The sequence below is a fragment of the Giraffa tippelskirchi genome, chromosome 10 (assembly GCF_054371585.1).
Source record: "Giraffa tippelskirchi isolate mGirTip1 chromosome 10, T2T-mGirTip1v1.2.pri, whole genome shotgun sequence".
In the NCBI taxonomy this organism is placed as follows: domain Eukaryota; kingdom Metazoa; phylum Chordata; class Mammalia; order Artiodactyla; family Giraffidae; genus Giraffa; species Giraffa tippelskirchi.
In genome coordinates, this window is record NC_137284.1 from 122,171,162 (window position 1) to 122,188,039 (window position 16,878).

At 40.0% G+C, this 16,878-nt stretch overlaps 1 protein-coding gene across 31 annotated transcripts in view; it reads left to right on the forward strand.

The window, feature by feature from the left end:
- COA1 (cytochrome c oxidase assembly factor 1) overlaps positions 1-16,878 on the forward strand; it is a 179,970-nt gene that overhangs the window by 84,169 nt on the left and 78,923 nt on the right. For 4 of the 31 annotated variants that reach the window (XM_081535333.1, XM_081535326.1, XM_081535311.1 and 1 more), the window contains exon 1: positions 6,282-6,366. The exons of 13 other annotated variants lie outside the window; for them this stretch is intronic. Coding sequence is in view for 5 of the 18 variants with exons in the window: in XM_081535303.1 (XP_081391429.1) it covers positions 14,814-14,842 (29 nt within the window). In the remaining 13 variants the exon portion in view is untranslated. Of the gene's footprint in view, positions 1-6,281; positions 6,613-14,180; positions 14,355-14,520; positions 14,843-16,878 lie in introns of those variants that run through there. 14 more of the 31 variants (XM_081535312.1, XM_081535310.1, XM_081535314.1 and 11 more) reach the window with 8 other exon arrangements.

Genomic DNA, 16,878 nt, shown 5'->3' on the forward strand with positions numbered 1-16,878 from the left:
GGGCTGCTGTCTATGGGGTCTCATAGAGTCGGACACGAGTGAAGCGACTTAGCAGCAGCAGCAGCAGACTGTAGCCCACCAGGCTCCTCTGTCCCTGGGATTTCCAAGGCAAGAAATACTGGAGTGGTTGCCATTTCTTTCTCCAAGGGATCTTCCCGATCCAAGGATTGAACCTGTGCCTCCTGCATTGGCAGGTGGAGTCTTTACCATTGATCCACCTGGAAAGCCTATACTTTTATGTTAGGTGCATATACATTAATAGCTGTTATGTCTTCTTGAGGAATTGTTCTGTTTATTATTATATAATGCCCATCTTTGTCTCTTGTTACCTGTTCTAGCTTGAAATCTACTTTGTTTGATATAAGTATGGCTATACCAGTTTTCTTTTGGCTGCTATTTGCTTGGAGTATCACCTTTCATTTCTTCACTTTGAGCTTATGTTTGTCTCTAGAGCCTCCTGGAGGCAGCACATCACTTGGTTTTATTTTTTAATCCATTTGTTTCTTTTGCTTGGTATATTCAATCCATTTGCATTTATGTGATTGTAGATACATGAGGATTTAGGACTGCCAGTTTATCTTTGTTCACTTTTTGCTCTGTATTTCCAGTATTTCTTTTTCCTTGTGTTTCTGCCTTCCATTTTAGTTGGTGGTTTTACTGTGATTTTTTTCCCTCAATTTTCTATTTTTTAAAAAAATTAATTTTTTTTGGCTGTGGTTGGTCTTCATTGCTGTGTGGGCTTTTCTTACTGTTGTGGTAGGCAGGGCCTATGCTCTGGTTGCAGTGCGTGGGGTTCTCATTGCAGTGGCTTCTCTTTCTGTGGAGCATGGGCTCTAGGGTGCACAGGCATCAGTAGTCTCAGTTCCAGGCTCTAGAGCACAGGCTCAGTAGTTGCGGTGTATGGGCTTGATTGTCCCGTGGCATATGGGATCCTCCCAGATCAGGGATCAAACCCATGTCTACTGCACTGGCAGGAGGATTCTTTACCACTGAGCCCCAGTTGTTGTTATTGTTCAGTTGCTAAGTCATGTCTGACTTGTTGTGACCCCATGAACTGCAGCACTCCAGGCTTCTCTGTCCCTCACCATCTCCCTGAATTTGTCCATTGTGTCAGTGATGCCATCCAACCATCTCATCTTCTATTGCTCCCTTCTCCGCTTGCTCTCAATCTTTCCCAGCATTACGGTCTTTTCCAGTAAGTCAGCTCTTCGCATCAGGTAGCCAAAGTATTGGAGCTTCAGCATCAGTCCTTCCAAAGAATATTCATGGTTGATTTCCTTTAGGATTGACTGGTTTGATCTCCTTGCTGTCCATGGGACTTTCAAAAGTCTTCTCCAGCACCACAGTTTGAAAGCATCAATTCTTCAGGGCTCGGACTTCTTTACGGTCCAACTCTCACATCTGTATATGGCTACTGGAAAAACCATAGCTTTAACTAGATGGACCTTTGTTAGCAAAATGATGTCTCTGCTTTTTAACATGCTGTCTAGGTTTGTCATAGCTTTTCTTCTAAGAATCAAGTGTCTTTTATTTCGTGGTTGCAGTCACCGTCTGCAGTGATTTTGGAGCCCAAGAAAATAAAATCTGTTACTGTTTCCACTTTCCCTCCATCTGTTTGCCATGAAGTGATGGGACTGGATGCTATGATCTTAGTTTTTTGAATATTGAGTTTTAAGCCAACTTTTTCACTCTCGTTTTTCACTCTCAACATCACAAGTCTCCTTAGTTCCTCTTCTCTTTCTGCCGTTAGTGGTATCATCTGCATATCTGAGGTTGTTGATATTTCTCCTGGGAAGCCCTCAATTTTCTCTTTATTTAATGCATCATGCCTCTGCTCCAGATTTATATTCTATGGTTGCCATGAAGTTTATATGAAACTTCTTATAAATAAAACAGGTTTTTTTTTTCTGTTGATGGTACCTTATCTTCACTTTCCTATATGACTTTCATCCATTTTCTCTTCCCCTTTTATGTTTTTGTTGTCTCAATTTTTCCCTTTCTATAGTGTGAGTTTGTTACCAAGTTGAAGTAACTATAGATATTTTCACTCCTTTTTCTCTTTTAACCTTTATGCTGTAACTGTTTAACAAAGTATCCTGATATAGCGCTGCAATTTTCTGATTCTTTCTGTGTGTTTTCCACCTTACTCAAAGTTTTGTGTACTTTTGCCTCTTTGTCTTGGAGAAGGAAATGGCAACCCACTCCAGTGTTCTTGCCTGGAGAATCCCAGGGACGGAGGAGCCTGATGGGCTGCCGTCTATGGGGTCGCACAGAGTCGGACATGACTGAAGCGACTTAGCAGCAGCAGCAGCAGCCTCTTTGTTTCAACATTTCTTTTAAGGCAAATTTAGTGTTGATAAATTCCCTTGGCTTTGTTTGGCTGGGAAAGCCTTTATCCTTCATATCTTTAATGATAGCTTTGCTGGATAGAGTATTTTGGGCTGAAAGTTTTATTTTTTGATATTTTGAGTGTGTTATTCCACTCTCTTCTGTCCTGTAGAATTTCTGCTGAGAAATCTGCTGATAGCCTAATGGGATTCATTTGTAGGTTGTCATCCTTTTTCCCTGGGTGCCTTTAAAATTCTTTATTTATCATTAACTTTTAGCAGTTTTAATATAATGTGTATTGGAGAAGTTCTTTTTGCACTGGAGGTAATTATATGTTCTATTAGCTTTGTAGACTGGTATATCCAGTTCCTCCCCTGTTTGAAATGTTGTCAGCTGTTATTTCTTTAAACTCTCTGTTCCCTTCTCCCTCTCTTCTCCTTCTGGGATGCCCATTACCTAATATTTCCATTCCTAGTAGAGTTGGATAATTCTGTAGAATTTCTCTTTTTTATCTTAATTTTCTCTTCCTTTCTACCTGCATCATTTCTAGGTTTCTATCTTTGAGCTGGCTAATTCTCTTTTCCATATGGTCTGCTCTATTTCCAGTGCTTTCTATTGTGTTCTTAATCTTACTTATTCAATTATTTGGCTCCAGAATTTTTTCTGTTTGGTGCTTTTTTAGAGTTTCAACTTCTTTGGTAAAGCATTCCTTATGCTCATTGATTGTTTCCTGAGTTCATTGAACTGCATTTCTTGTAGCTTGAATTTCTACATGACTATTTTGAATTTTCTATGAGGTAGCTCACAATATTCCATGTTAGCGTGGTTTTTCATGGGGCTTGATGAGTTGTTCCTCAGCCAGTTTATTTTTACGTGATCCATCATCGACTCGATGGACATGAGTTTGAGTAAACTCCGGGAGTTGGTGATGGACAGGGAGGCCTGGTGTGCTGCGATTCATGGGGTCGCAAAGAGTCGGACACGACTGAGCGACTGAACTGAACTGAAATGAACTGAATGTGTTAAAAGAATCCAACTGCTAATGCAGGAGACGCGGGTTTGATCCATGGGTCAGAAAGATTCCCTGGAGAAGGATATGGCAACACACGCCAGTATTCTTGCTCGGAAAATCCCAGGGACAGAGGAGCGTGGTGGACTACAGTCCATGGGGTTGCGGAAGAGTGGAACATGACTCGAGGACTGAAACAATAATGATTAAACAGATTAATAATTAGAGGCTAGTCTCTTGGTTCCCAGTAGGTGGCGCTATAGCACAAGTTTTTGGTTTCTCTTACCTAAGCTGCGTTATTTGACAATCAGCACTTTTTTGTCCTTTACCCATCTGTCCCGCTTCCCAGCTGGTTCAGTGGTAAAGAATCCATCTGCCTATGCAGGAGACATGGGTTTGATCCCTGAGTTGGGAAGACCTCTGGAAAACGAAGTGGCAACCCACTCCAGAATTCTTGCCTTTTTGTTTCCCCGGTTCCACTTCTTCCATGTGTTCCATCCACCCACCTTTAAGTGTGCAAGTGTGTGGCATTCTCTGGCCAGCCTGATGTGTTGGGCAGAGACACCTTTGTTGAGTTATGGATGTTTTCTGGTTGTAGATCAAAGGAGAGGCATCTCATAATGCCATGATGCTGACCATTTTTCCTAGCTTCTTAAGGTAGAAACTCAGATTTTCACCTTTCTTCTCTTTGAAAATAAGTATTTAAAGTTCTAAATTGTCCCACAAATATCTCCAACTATTTAGGGATTTTTCAAATATTTTCCTGTTATTTATTTCTAACTTAATTTCATTATTATTAGAAAGTATAAAGCCTGATTTCAGTCTTTTAAAATTTATTGAAATTTGTTTCATAGACTAGCATATGGTTTATCTTGGTGAACAAAGCATAGACATTTAAAAAAATATGTATTCTATAGTTATTGAGTGCAATGTTCTAGGAGATATTAGGTCAAGGTGGTTGATAAGTAGGTCAAGTGTTCTATAAATTAGGCAAGTTGGTTGATAATCTTTTTCTAGTCTTCTATATACTTTTTAAAATGGGAAATTGCATGGATCTATTATCGAGGTTTTTATCTAATTTTGATTACTGAGAGATGAATGTTATAATCACTCACTGTAGTTGTTGATTTTTCTGATTCTCCTTGGAGTTTTTATTTCACATGTATCAAACCTCTGATATATGTTGCATACAAGTTTCAGTTCAGTTCAGTTGCTCAGTGGTGTCTGACTCTTTGCAACCCCATGGACTGCAGCACACCAGGCCTCCCTGTCCATCACCAACTCCCGGAGCCTACTCAAACTCATGTCCATTGAGCCGGTGATGCCATCCTGTCATCTCATCCTCTGTCGTCCCCTTCTCCTCCTGCCTTCAATTTTTCCCAGCATTAGGGTCTTTTCCAATGAGTCAGTTCTTCGCATCAGGTGGCCAAAGTATTGGAGTTTCAGCTTCAGCATCAGTCCTTCCAATGAATATTCAGGACTGATCTCCTTTAGGATGGACTGGTTGGATCTCCTTGCAGTCCAAGGGACTCTGAAGAGTCTTCTCCAACACCACAGTTCAAAAGCATACAAGTTTAGAATTGTTAAATTTTCTTGATGATCTAACCTCATTATCATTATAAAATGTCCCCATTTTCAACAGCCAACATATTTGAGCAGGTACAATTTTTTATAACAGATACAAGTTTTATATATACAACTATAGTACATCCATGCAATTTCCTATTAAAAAATATATAGAGGAAGCATAGACTTTGGATTAAAGATGACATGTTGGTAGATAACAAAGAACTTTTCCAGGTTTAAAACTGAAAGTTTTACTGTAAAATTTCTTGTAAACAGACTAGTCAGGACTCAATTTCATGATGACAGTATGTAAGACAAGTAAGAAAAGACATTCATTCCAACCTACCTAATGCTAGTTTTATTAGTCTTTGAGGTAAATATTGTCTAGTTTACACTTAACTTTTATGATAGGATGTAATGGCCTGCTCAGTTGTTTTCTCAAAGTAGCTGTGTCAAAATGTCCCCATTTTCTCTTTTTTATTCCTTCTTTTTAATATTAATTTTCTCTTCTACTTGTATCATTTCTAGGTTTCTGCCTTTGAGCTTACTAATTCTCTTTTCCGTATGGTCTGCTCGGTTTCTCTCTGGCCTCTATCAGTTTTTTTTGATTAAAGAATCCAAGGCCCTGGGTGGTAGGTAACACTTGAACTTCAAACTTGTCATTAAAACAAAGGGTGACGTTAATAGTAGCGATGATGACAATGGAATGATCAAGATGAAAATAATAATAACTAGCGTTTATTGAACACTTACATGCTGCCAGATGAGTCTGATCGCTTTACATCCTCATGACGAATCTATTAAGTAACTACTACTACTAATGCATTTTGCTACTAAACGCCATGAGAACCGAGACCATTACATTTTTTCTTAACAATCCATTCCCTAGAGCACAGTAAGAATTTTAAATTTAATGAATAAAAAAAAATAGCGTTGTTAACTTTCTCAGTCGAATCGGCAAGATGGACTTCAGTGCCAGAGCGGTGCTCAGATGGCCCGTGGTTTCGCATCCTTGGAGATGAATCGAAGCGCCAGATCCCTGCGAGGAGCAATAGGAACCAGTGGTTTTAAATTTCCTAGGCACCCACTGATGGACTGACAGTATGTTGGGGGCTAATGGGGTGCACAAAACAAAAAGCTGAGATTTGAGAAAACAAATGCCCTTCTCGTGCTCTACAAGCTTCTGAGAAGCGGGGCAGCTGAACCAATGTCAGCCTCAGAAGCCACCGCTTTGGCGCCGGGATTTTGTAATCATTCAACGGCTCTAGCGCGTCCTGACTGCTCTAGCCCCGAGAGGAGGTGACGTCGGACGTCTTGACTGCTCCTCGCGGGGCGTGTCCACCCGCCGGCGTTTGCCCCACCCACTCCCACACGCTCCACTTCCGGAAGAGGCCGTCACGCTCGCTGTGGCGTGGTGTTTCTACGCCTGACAGGTTAGCGTCCACGCGGGAGAAAAGAGTCGGGTCAGTCCTACTCCGTTCTGGAGACCGCTTTTGCGCGCGGGGCGGACTGTTGCTAGGGCAGCGCGTCAGGGGCCACCTTGTTGTTGCTGGGTCGCGACCTCCTGGAGCTGCGTGATTGGGGGACCCTTGGTGGGCTAATCGTGACCTTGCCCCGTGGTCCTTGGTGAGCGTTTCCAGGAGCACATTTGTGAAGAGGTGGAACTGTGCGCTTTGTCCGTGGTCCCAGGTTAAAACAGTCGGAGAGAGGTCCTGCCTAGATATTTGTATAAAAGAATACTCTGGCTCGGTGGTCATGATCATTCGTCTCCATCACAGCTGAGCTCCATAAGGGGGCTGACCATAGAAGTGATTTTCAGCGTTTTAGTGATTTTCGGGTGTTTATATAAGCGTGCGCATGCATGTTTGTCAGTCTGTGCGTGTGTGGAAAGGGCTGTAATTTAAAAAATCCACAAGTATTATATTTTGCTTCGTTTCCTGGTCTCTTCCCCTCATTCCTCTTTATTCTCACCTGAGGGGCATTGCTCTCCTTCTCCTTTGGATATAAGCAGCAACTCTCTGCTTGAATTTACACATTTAGAACACAGATCTGACTGTTAATCCTCTACTTAAAACCTTACTGGCCTTCCCATTGATTCAGGATAGTACAAATTCCTTTGGCTGGATTGAAGACACTTCAAAGTCTTGTTTCTGCTGAATTTTTCAGTCTCATCTCCTTTCATGGGAAACACACGTACACATACATGCTGTATGCCCCTGTCATGCCATCCTGCAGTAATTTCATCTCTTTGGCTATGACAGTGTTTTATAATGCTTTACCCACGTTTGGAAATTTACTTTTCCATTCAGTCAGAATTTAGTGAATTCGTGGTATTGCCAGACACTGTTTTAGGAACTGGGGGAAAAATGGAGTTAGAATTGGGGAGAATAAAAAAGCGCAACCTGCAGTTGGGCTTTTAAAATTCCACACCATGGAATTTTAAAATACATATTGCTTTTTAGTGCATTCACAAAGTTGTACAACCGACAACCACGATTTTAAAACATTTCCATCGCTCCTGAAAGAAACCTTGTCCCCATTAGCAGTCTCCCTTGAGTTCCTCCTTACCCTACCCCACTTTTAGCTCTAAGGAACTACTAATCTGCTGAATATATAAATACGTTTGTCTATTCTGGACAATTCTAGAACAGGCTGGTAAATTATAAACCATGTGGTCTTCTTTCGCTTAACATGTTGAAGTGTATCAGCACTTCATTTCTTTTTATTGCTAAATATTATTTCACTGTGTGGATATACCACCAGTTATTTATCCATTGGTCCTGTTAATGGGTATTTCAGTTGTTTTGGTTATCCTAAATGATGCTGCTGTGAACATTGGTGTACACGTTTATTTGTGTGAGCATAATGATTTCATTTCTCTTGGCTATGTACATAAGAGTAGGATTCCTAGGTCATATGGTAATTCTGTATTTAACAGTTTGAAGAACTACCAGACTTTTTTTTTAAAAGCAGCTCCACCATTTTATATTACTATAAGCAGTGTATAAAGGTTCTGATTTCTTCACATCCTTGCCAACGCTTATTATCTTTTTTATTTCTTTTTTAATTCTAGCTGTCCTAGTGGGTGTGAAGCATTGTCTCATTGTGGTTTTGATTTGTATTTCCCTGATGGCTAATGTTGAGCATCTTTTTGTGTGCTATTGGCCACGTGTATATCTTCTTTGGAGAAATGTCTATTCATTCCTTTGCCCATTTAAAAACTAAGCTGTTGTTTACCATTGAGTTGTAAGAGTGCTTTATATATTCTAGGTCAAGTCTTTCATCAGGTGTATGACAGTCTTCGGGATTATGCAATAGTTCCTTTAAATGGGAAGCACATGAGCTTAATTTTGACTTTTCCTGGAGACCATGTTATATAGATCTGTGGGAGTAATTCAGAGTGAATTACTAAGTGTGAAAGACCAGGCTCAGGAAAATTGATGCAAAGAACCTGTGAGCAGCTTTTTAAGATTTGAAAAATGAAGCAGTGAAAAACAGTTTATATAATTTTCCCATTCCCTACTGGTTTTTCCATTTCCTTATTGATTTCTAGGAGTTCTTTCTGTAAAGATATTATTAGCCCCTTAGCTGTTAGATATGGGACAGATATTTTCAGACTATTTGTTAACTTTTTTCTATATTTTACTGTGCTAATGCTTTACGTTTTTATGTGGTCAGTACTGTGAATGTTTTCCTTAAAAGGCTTCTGGGTGGTTGTTTGGGATACTGTTCTTAAATGATAGGAATTACAGAAAGTGACATGGTAGTTCCCTGGTTAGTCTGAGTTGCTGGTACTATGTTTAGCTTTACTGCCAAGCCTCATTTTATTGTGCTTTGATTATTGTGTTTTTTACAAATTGAAGGTTTCTGATGCAAACCTGCATCAAACAACTCTATTGGCACCATTTTCCCACAACATATGCTCACTTTGTGCCTCTGTGTTACATTGTGGTAATTCTCACAATATTTCAAACTTTGTCATTATTATTAATTTGTTATAGTGATCTTTCAACCGTGATCCTTGATGTTGCCATCGTAATTGTTTTTGGGTGCCATGAACTGTGCCCATATAAGACAGTGAAATTAATTGAGAAACGTGTGTGTTCTCTGTAGCAAGTAATGCTGTTACACAGCATTTTACCCACAGGAGAATTTATTTCAAAATTGGAGTTAACCTCTCAAACACTGTCACCATTTATCAAATAAGTTGATGGCTCCACCAACTGACTGTTACCCCGTTTCTCCCCTTCTCCTTGGGCTTCCATAGTCCCTGAAATGTAATATTGAAATTAGACTAATTGATAACCCTGCAGTGGCCTCTAAGTGTTCAAGTGAAAGCAGGTATTACACTGTCAGGCTTCCCGAGTAGCTCAGCTGGTAAAGAATCTGCCTGCAATGTGGGAGACCTGGGTTCAATCCCTGGGTTGAGAAGACCCCCTGGAGGAGGGCATGGCAACCCACTACAGTATTCTTGCCTGGAGACTCCCCAGGGACAGAGGAGCCTGGTGGGCTACAGTCCATGGGGTCACAAAGAGTTGGACACGACTGAGCGACTTTCACTTTCACTTTGGAAGAAGTTGATTCCAGTCCTCATGGATAACTTTGAGGAGTTCAAGACTTAGTGGAGGACGTAATTGCAGATGTGGTGGGAACAGCAAGAGAGCTAGAATTAGTAGTGGAGTCTAAAGATGTGACTGAATTGCTGTGATCTCATGATATAACTTTAATGGATGAAGAATTGCTTCTTATCGATGAGCAAAGAAAGTGATTTCTTGAGATGGTACCTACTCCCAGTGAAGATGCTGTGAAGATTGTTGAAATGACAACAGAGTGTTTAGAGTATTACGTCAGCTTATTTGATACAATTGTGACAGTGTTTGAGAGGTTGACTCCAATTTTGAAAGAAGTTCTCCTGTGGGTAAAATGCTGTGTATCAGCATTACTTGCTACAGAGAAACCACTTGGGAAAGGAAAAGTCAGTGGATGCAACAAACTTCATTGTTGTCTTACTTGAAGAAATTGCTGCATCCACCTCAGCCTTCAGCAGTCATACCTTGATCAGCCAGTGTGTGTGTCGCTTCAGTTATGTCCAGCTCTCTGCGATCTATGAGCTGTAGCCCGCCAGGCTCCTCTGTCATGGGATTCTCCAGGCAAAATACTGGAGTGGGTTGCCATGCCCTCCTCCAGGGAATCTTCCCGACCCAGGGATCGAACCTGTGTCTCTTACACGTCTGCTGCATTGGCAGGCGGGTTCTTTACCACTAGCACCACCTGATCAGTCAGTAGCCACCAACATCAGCGAAAGACCCTCCACCAGCATAAAGATACGACTCTGAAAGCCCACATGGTGGTTAGCTTTTTTTGTTGTTGTTTAGCAGTAAACTATTTTTTAAATTATATATATTGATTTTAGATATAATGCTGTTGCACACTTAATAGACTGCGGTATAGTGTGAACATAACTATCACATGCCCTGGGAAAACAGAAAATTCGTGTGACTCACTTTATTGCAGTATTCACTTAATTGTCACGGTCTGGAGCTGAACCCACAATATCTCGGAAGTGTGCCTGTAGAGTGTTCATTGTTTCAGACTCTTGTGCCTCCCTGTCTTTCTGCCTTGAAAAACATGCTAAAATCTGCTTCAGCTTTGTTCTTCAAACTTTCTATAACACTTAGAAGTTATTTTCTTATTCTCATCTTTATGTTTAGTATAGTGCATTAGATTTGTGAGAGCTGTGCTGGATAGTTGGTCATCAAATAGAGGTACTTAATACATGCCCGCAGAAGTTTATTTGAAGATTTTATGTGTGCAGAGCTTGAATGTAACTATGCTGGTTCTGTATTGATTGTAACATGCTGGGAATAGTAGTTTTATAAAATCCTATTAACATTATTTAGTGTTTGTTTTTCTCATTTCGTTGATTTAAAGGTAGTGGTAATTCAGATATTTTTAGGGTCTCTGAACATTTTGAGTAATTGAGGAAAACTATATATCATAGCTCCCTATAAAAATAGCTCCCATGTAAAATTCTATTTTACATGCAATACCTGAGGCTTCATTTTTCCATATGGCCTGATTTGTCAGGAAGACTGTGTGTTTCTTGCTCTAGTATTTGCTTTTTTTTTTTTTTAATTGTGGTAAAATGTCCATGACATGAAATTTAGCATTCTAACCATTTACGTGTACTATTCAGTGACATTAAGTGCATTCATTTTGTTGTGCAACTGTCACCATCATCCTCTCCAGAACCTTTATCTTCCTGAACTGAAATTCTATATAACCTGTTACATAATAACTCCCCAGTTCCCCCTCTCTCCAGCCCCTGGTAACCAACTTTCCACTTTGTCTCTGGAATATAGTATTTCTCTTTGTGTCTGATTTATTTTGCTTTGTATCATGTCTTTCAGGTTCATCCTTGTGGCATATTGCAGAATTTTCTTCCTTTTTAAGGCTAAATAATATTCCATTGTATGCATATATCACATTTGTTTATCCATTCATTAGTTCATAGATATGTGGGTTGTTTCCATCTTTTGGCTGTTATGAATAGTGCTTCTGTGAACATTGGTACACAGTTATTGTTTGAGTTCTCTCGAGTGTATACTGTAAGTGGAATTGCTGGGTCATAGGATAATTCTCGGGCTTCCCCAGTAGTGCAGCTGGTAAGTAATCCGCCTGCAATGCAGGAGACCCCGGTTTGATTCTTGGGTCGGAAAGACCCTCTGGAGAAGGGATTGGCTACCTACTCCAGTATTCTTGGGCTTCCGTGGTGGCTCAGATGGTAAAGAATCCACCTGCAATGCAGAAGACCTGGGTTCGATCCCTGGGTTGGGAAGACCCCCTGGAGGAGTGCATGGCAACCCACTCTAGTATTCTTGCCTAGAGAATCCCCATGGACAGAGGAGCCTGGTGGGCTACAGTCCATAGGGTCGCAAGAGTCGGACATGACCGAATGATTTAAGCACAGCACAGTGTAATTCTCAGTTTGATTTTTTGAGGAACCATCAGTTTGCTTCAGTGTTTTTTGTCATTCACATAATGTATGAGGCTTAAAAGAATTGTGTAATTTAGGCATGTATTAATGATCACGTTTACCTTTCTAAAAATATGAATTCAAAGAGCCATGTCCTCGTTGATGGTATGTGGGAGTTTTTGTCTTAGGTTTTGGAAATCTTGGAGTTTTAAAATTATGTGCTAGAGTTCAGATTAAATAAGTTTACCTGGATAGGTTCCCAGATCCCACACTTGTTTATGATCTAATCTCCTGTTTTTTTTTTTTTTTTTTGCTGTTGTTTGATTTCAATGTTTGTTTTCTGTGTTTTCAATCTTTTGGGGGAAATTACTTGTCATGGCAGATGTTAAGATGGGGGTGATTTTGCAGACTTGTATCATTGCAGAGGTTTGGATTGTTCTGTTATTCTGCTGAGTATCTCGTTGGATACTTTGGTAATTACTCTGGTATGCTGTGAATACTGCTGCTTCTGACAGGCAAGTTTAGTGCAAAGATATCCATGTCATTAATTAGTGAAGAGTGGGAAATGACCAATATCATTCTCTTATTACTGTACCATTATTTTTCAACTACTCCCCTGAAGTTGGAAGTGTTATGTTGTTGTGGGTACTGGGATTCCTCTCAATAACTGGCCTCTCTGCGATCAGTGGGGAAGTGTAGACAAACAGAAAGCAGTAGGACTCAACCAAATCTTAGAAAACTAAGATCTCATGCTTGTCAGACTCTCTCTCTTCCCCTTCTGCGCCAATTCTAACATCTTTTGTGAACTCCCTGTGTAATACTTCCTCATCACTGTTACAGCCCATACCCCATGGTAAACAGCAAGCGTATTATCAGGAGAGATGGAAGGAACAAAGGTGTTAATGTGGCTTTTGTTCTCAGTTTGGGTCAGTTGGTCATCTGGGCTCTCTCACCTGATCATCCATTGTGTGGGCTCTTGGTACCGTATTTCATTTGGCAATACAGATGCACTTGAAAGGTCCGCAGATGGGTTTGGGTGCTCCAGACTCTTGGAACTTGAATATAACTTAGATTTGTATGGGATTTCCCTGGCATCCAAAATACCAAGATTACATAGATGCTGAGTATCCGGCTTGGACTGTTTATGCTCCAGCTTTTTGAGTAAGACTAAACACACTCACATAAAATGCCTTTATAATTCTTCTTTTGAGGTTACCAGAGAAAGGTGAATATTAACTACTAGTTTTTGGTAATAGATTGTTACCTTTCATTAGACTTGTCTCTGCTAGGGACAAAGTGATTTTACTGCTCGTGTACATCATTAACCTTTAGAAATGCTTCCAAGTCCCTATTAAATATTTCAACATGCTTGTGTCAGATCAGGACCTTTCCATAGCTCAAATTGAGGTGTAAACAGCAAAACTTGAATTTTATGTGAATGTTTTTGCATTCTAACTTTAGAATTTTTCTTCCTTTCTGTAAACATGTGGCACTGAGTATTTTTATGCTCTTATTCTGTATCTGTCTTTTAAAAAATTATCATGCAGTACAATTGACTATTTTACCTTTTGGTTTAGTTCTGTAAATTGTAATACACGTATAGATTTGTGTGACTGGTACTATAATCAGGGTACACCTCACCTCAGAAACTCCCTCCTGCTCTCTTCAGGGTCACCTTTCCATTACCCAGGTAACCAAAAAGTAAATGTCATTTTGTGCTTTTTACTATGGGAAGCAGTAAGGTGGTTTTCCTTCCTTTTCTCTTTACCAGTGAGTTTTACTCAAATGCGATGGACTGAAAAGGATAAAATAAACATAATCCCTTTTCATTTTCTTTCAGAAACTCAAAACTTTTTCACAAACTTGATTAGGAATAAGATCATTTTGCCTGTGATGCCTTCCAACAGGGGACAGTGTTGGGCCATAACAGGACACAAAGATTGTCTGCTGCAAAATAACTAACTTGAAGTTTTTACTTCAGGAAAACAGGACAGTTAATTAAGAATTGACATTTAACTCTAGAATCTACTTTCTTTGGATCTATTCCAAAAGCTATCTTACTCCTAGCAAAGCAGTCTATGGATGAAAGCATCCTTTAATTCTTTTGTATTTGTTTTCAGATAGTTTTAAATGTTTGTAGAATTAGGAGTTAACTCTTTAAAGTTAACCTTTGTGGAAGGAATACCTGCAGTGTTATAGGTGAATCTGTGAATCCTCTCTTCCAGCCCCTCCCTGTGATCTGGTAGAATTTTATCAGAGACGTATGTCAGGTGTTTTATATTCCAGTATTCTTTATTGCAGGCAGGAACCCCATCTGTAACATCCCTCACAATTGATAGCATTAATTAATCAGCAAATGGAGCAGATGCAGAAGAAAGATGCAGATTTTGATCACCAGGATCCTGAGTTTGAAGCTTGAATGGAGACGTTTAGTGAGAAATGATGAAGTGGAGCCTGTGAGACATTTACAGTTAGGTGATTCAGATTTTCAAACCTAACTCACTCAAAAAGGGATTCCTAACTTTTATCTGGTAGTATATACTTCCCTGGGAATTGATACCACCATTTACCCGGATGCTCATGTAGGATACTGGGGATCATCTTTAAGACCTCTCAACGTTCTCTTAATTCTACCTTTTAGGTCGACTTTGTCAAGCCTGGTTACCTCATCTCTACTTCTGTCATCCAAGTCCAGACTACCTTTATCTCTCACCTGGATGCCACTTCCTAACTGGTCTGCCTAAATGTGACATAGAATCCGCCTGCCAATGCAGGAAATGCAAGTTTGATCCCTGGGTTGGAAAGATCCTCTGGAAAAGGAAGTGGCAGTCTACTCCAGTGTTCTTGCCTGGGAAATCCCGTGGATAGAGGAGCTACAGTCCTACAGTCCATGGACTGGCGGGCTACAGTCCATGGGGTTGTAAAGAGTCAGACATGACTTGGCGACTAAACAGCAACAAAATGTGATATTTCTACTTTATTTTTCACACAAAAACTATTTTAAAAAATATAAAATGTGATCATGTCACACTCCTACTTGAAACTTTGTATTGTTTACCATTATGCTTAGGATAAGCCAGAAATATTTAGTTTGACCAACAGTCCACCCTTCCCGCCCCTCCCTGTGATCTGGCTTCTCTGCTCACTGCTACAGCCTCACATTACGCCACTTTTCCCTTGGTCGCTATGCTCCATCTTCTCTGGTGTCCTCTTTGTTCATTGTTTGGACTAGGGGAGCAGACTAGAAGCAGGGGGACCTGTGTTTAAGCCAACATGCATTTTAGGTAAAGAAGTGATGGCTTAGGGATATGTTAAGGTTTGTGGCTCATGGGGACTCATCACTTTGTCACTTTTCCACTCAAATCTTGGGATAAAAGCACATCTAAGTTCAGATTCTGTGTAGAAAAAAATTATATTCTGATTGAGAAAAGGAAGTTTAGGACCAGGCAGTCATTACCTGGTGTATTCGAAGTGTAGACAATGCTTTGTATTTGAGAACTTTCAGTGTGCCTAAAATGACTCTCTTTGTAAAATCATTCTTCTTGCTTTTAATTATCTATTAACTTTGTTTTTCATGTGTATGAGTCTTGCCTCAGCCACCCGTTGGACCACACAACCATCTGGGGCTTAGATGCTGTTGGTGGTACCCCAAATTTAAGTGGTAGTAGTGCAGCCTGTTCTTGCATTTCTGGCTTCCCGGGGCAGTTCATTCCTTTTGGGGAGAGTTTAAGTTCTCTGTCTTGTACGAGATCTCTGGCCTGCAGTTTTCCCACGCTGGTTCTAGCTTCCCTTGGAGGCATAGAGAACAAGCCTAACTTCTCCCCCCCCACCCCCCCTTAGCTCTTTAGCTATTGAAGTAGCTGTTGTGGCTCCCAGCATATTCTCCTTTGTAAATCTCCTTAGCTTCAGGTATTTCTCCTTGTGTTCACTGTTCTGGGTACTTTCTACTGACTGTCCTCCAGTTTAGTGTTGGAAAGTGTGTTTTGAGACTACATGCAACACAGTCACTTAAGAAACTAGTTAAAAGTGAAGATTCTTATTGGAATAAGATGGTAAATTAACTTCTGATCTAGCTCCCTATTGAAACCCTACTGAAACTATAGTAAAGATCCAAAGGACAGAACATCAGGAAAGGAGATGAACACTACAGTTTGAAAAACTGAAAAGCCTAAACAAGAATGAGTGGCAATTTATCTAGACACCCAAAACTGAAAAGCCTAAACAAGAATGGCACTTTATCTAGACACGCAAGACTCATAAACCCTAAATTGGCAGAAGATCAGATTTACCTTGTAAATCCTCAAAAAGCTCAAAAACTAGGCAATACCAGATATCTCTGGAAATTGGGATACAAGGGAGATGAAATAGGAAGATTGGGTGAATATTGCTGATTAGTAACTCCCAATGGATGCTGTTCACTTTGGGACAGATTCTGGAGGCTCAAAGCAGTGATCTCTGGATAAAATAGGATTTCCATGTGGGAAGGCATTCCTAGCACTTCTCAGGAAATTTTACGTTTATTCGAATTCCAAAAGCTGAGGAAAATCATTTAAATAGTCAGGAAAACAGGAAAAAGTAGTTTAAAATTTCTTGATAATTAAAGCTTAACAATCAATACTATTGGTTACCATTTGGTTTAAGAGTTCCACTGGCATCAAGGGGAAAGCAAGAATGGGGCATACTGACACAGTAGAAAGTAAAGATCTGGGAACTGAAACAGAAGCATCTGGGAGAAAAGCTGGATCGTGATTAATAAGCTGGTCTTACTCATAGTTGTTGCATCTTATAAATATGTTTTCATCCTCTATCTGCTGCTAACAGGTATTATTAGGAGTAAAATAAGTTTATATTAATTATAAATCCTATGAGTGGTGTTCCAAGAAATAACAAGTTTGGGAGCAAAATAAATCGGTAAATTGGCAGTTACAATTTAGTATTTTCTGTAGTACTGTTAACCTTGCCATGAGATCTCAATGTTGTATGTGTAAATATTACCCAA